General features: G+C 47.7%; 1 protein-coding gene across 1 annotated transcript in view; it reads left to right on the top strand.

Annotated features, from left to right (window-relative positions):
- LOC106530961 (alpha-2-macroglobulin-like protein 1) overlaps positions 1 to 2380 on the top strand; it is a gene marked incomplete at both ends in the record, with an annotated part of 39678 nt that overhangs the window by 26613 nt on the left and 10685 nt on the right. The window contains 1 exon segment of the mRNA XM_014026698.1: positions 1918 to 2039. Within this exon segment, the coding sequence (XP_013882152.1) occupies positions 1918 to 2039 (122 nt within the window).

The following is a 2380-nucleotide window of genomic DNA, read 5'->3' as shown; positions in this document are numbered from 1 at the left end:
ATTCTGTCCATGAAAGTAATGAACAGAATCGGTGACAAAGGGCAGCCTTGGCGGAGTCCAATTCTCACCGGAAACGAGCCCGACTTATTGCCGGCAATGCGGAGTAGACTCTGGCACCGGTCGTACAAGGACCTGACAGCCCGTATCAAATGGCCCGGTACCCCATACTCCCGGAGAACCCCCCACAAGGCCCCCCTTGGGACACGGTCGAACGCCTTCTCCAAGTCCACAAACGACATGTAGACTGGTTGGGTGAACTCCCATGCACCCTCTAGGACCCTGCTGAGGGTGTAGAGCTGGTCCAGTGTTCCACGCCCAGAACGAAAACAGCACTGCTCCTCCTGAATCCGAGGTTCGACTATCCGATTGACCCTCCTCTCCAGGACCCCCGAATAGACCTTACCAGGGAGGCTTAAGAGCGTGACCCCCCTGAAATTGGAGCACACCCTCTGGTCCCCCTTTTTAAACAGGGGGACCACCACCCCAGTCTGCCAATACAGGGGGACTGCCCCTGAGGTCCATGCGATATTGCAGAGTCGTGTGAGCCAACACAACCCTACAACATCCAGAGCCTTGAGGAACTCCGGGCGGATCTCATCCACCCCCGGGGCCCTGCCACCGAGGAGCTTTTTAACCACCTCGGCGACTTCGTCCCCAGAGATCGGAGAGCCCAACCCTAAGTCCCTAGGCTCAGCTTCCTCAACAGAAGGCATGTTGGTGGGATTGAGGAGGTCTTCGAAGTATTCCGCCCACCGACCCACAACGTCCCGAGTTGAGGTCAGCAGCACACCATCCCCACCATAAACAGTGTTGGTGCTGCACTGCTTCCCCCTCCTGAGAAGCCAGATGGTGGACCAGAATCGCCTCGAAGCCGTGCGGAAGTTTTTCTCCATGGCCTCTCCAAACTCCTCCCATGCCCGGGTTTTTGCCTCAGCGACCACCCGAGCCGCATGCCGCTTCACCCGCCGGTACCCATCAGCTGCTTCTGGAGTCCTACAGGCCAAAAAGGCCCAATAGGACTCCTTCTTCAGCTTGACAGCATCCCTCACCGAAGGTGTCCACCAACGGGTTCGAGGGTTGCCGCCGCGCCAGGCACCAACAACCTTGCGGCCGCGGCTCCAATAAGCCGCCTCGGCAATGGAGGTATGGAACATGGTCCATTCAGACTCAATGTCCCCCACCTCCCCCAGAAGTTGTTCGAAGTTCTGCCGGAGATGGGAGTTGAAGCTCTGTCTCACAGGGGACTCCGCCAGACGTTCCCAGCAGACCCTCACTACACGTTTGGGCCTGCCAGGTCTGACCAGCTTCCTCCCCCACCACCGGAGCCAACTCACCACCAGGTAGTGGTCAGTGGACAGCNTAATAACATTTCTTACTTAATGGAAACACTGCAGTTGTGAAACTGTGTTTTTTCGACATCAACAGAATATCAACAAAGTTTTGCGCACATTTGTAATGGAAACACAGCTACTTACCCACTGACTGAGTGAGCCTAAGAGACAAAGGGAGACTGTTGCACAGTTTGAGTGCTACCACAGCCAAAGCTCTGTCTCCTCTGGTCTTTAACCTGGCTTTAGGACAGCCAACAAAAGCTGGTCGGTTGACCTCAGGGCTCTGGGTGGGGTGTAGAGCTGCACAAGTTCAGTTAGTTTTAATTATCGGACCAATGCAGATATGGTAAAAAAAAAAAAAAGTGACCAAAATTGGCTGATACAATGTTATTGGAGATATACCGTGCATCACTCATTTTAAATGCTTAAAAAATTGTAGTTTAAAATTTTGTGTAACGACATTCTGACTTTTTTTAATTTTACATTTTTATACATATGACAACATTTATTAGACATCAGAGATCTTGATTAATATTTTCTTATTTTATTCTGTATGTCAAACTTCTTTTGTTTATTGGTTTGTCAGGTTTCTCTTCACTACAACATTCCAACTCTTACTGTTGTTGAAAGCCCTTTCAGTGTGGAAGTGGAGGTAGTGTTCCATAACCATTGTCACAAACAACTTATCACACTGAAGCTGAAGTCCCTGTAAGTATTCAACAAGAAAGTTACCAATACAGACAGCAAAAGGTTTTAAAAAATAAATAAAATCTCATACTACATTGTCATTTATTAGAGGTCAAGATATTTTCATTATCAGTTAAGTTGAACTATGGCTCATTTACAGAGTTGTAAAGTAACTAAGTATAAATACTTTGTTACTGTACATAAGTAGAATTTTTGGGTATCTGTACTTTACTTGAGTAATTAATTTTCAGCCTACTATTTACTTTCTACTCCTTACATTTTTAAAAAGACAAGAAGTATAAAGTCGTTACTTTTATTTCATTTTTGCTTGTTTTCATTGCAGCTTGTTGTTGTAAAAAATA

The sequence above is a fragment of the Austrofundulus limnaeus genome, unplaced genomic scaffold (genome assembly GCF_001266775.1).
Source record: "Austrofundulus limnaeus strain Quisiro unplaced genomic scaffold, Austrofundulus_limnaeus-1.0 Scaffold582, whole genome shotgun sequence".
NCBI lineage: Eukaryota > Metazoa > Chordata > Actinopteri > Cyprinodontiformes > Rivulidae > Austrofundulus > Austrofundulus limnaeus.
This window is presented reverse-complemented; position numbering and strand designations above follow the sequence as displayed.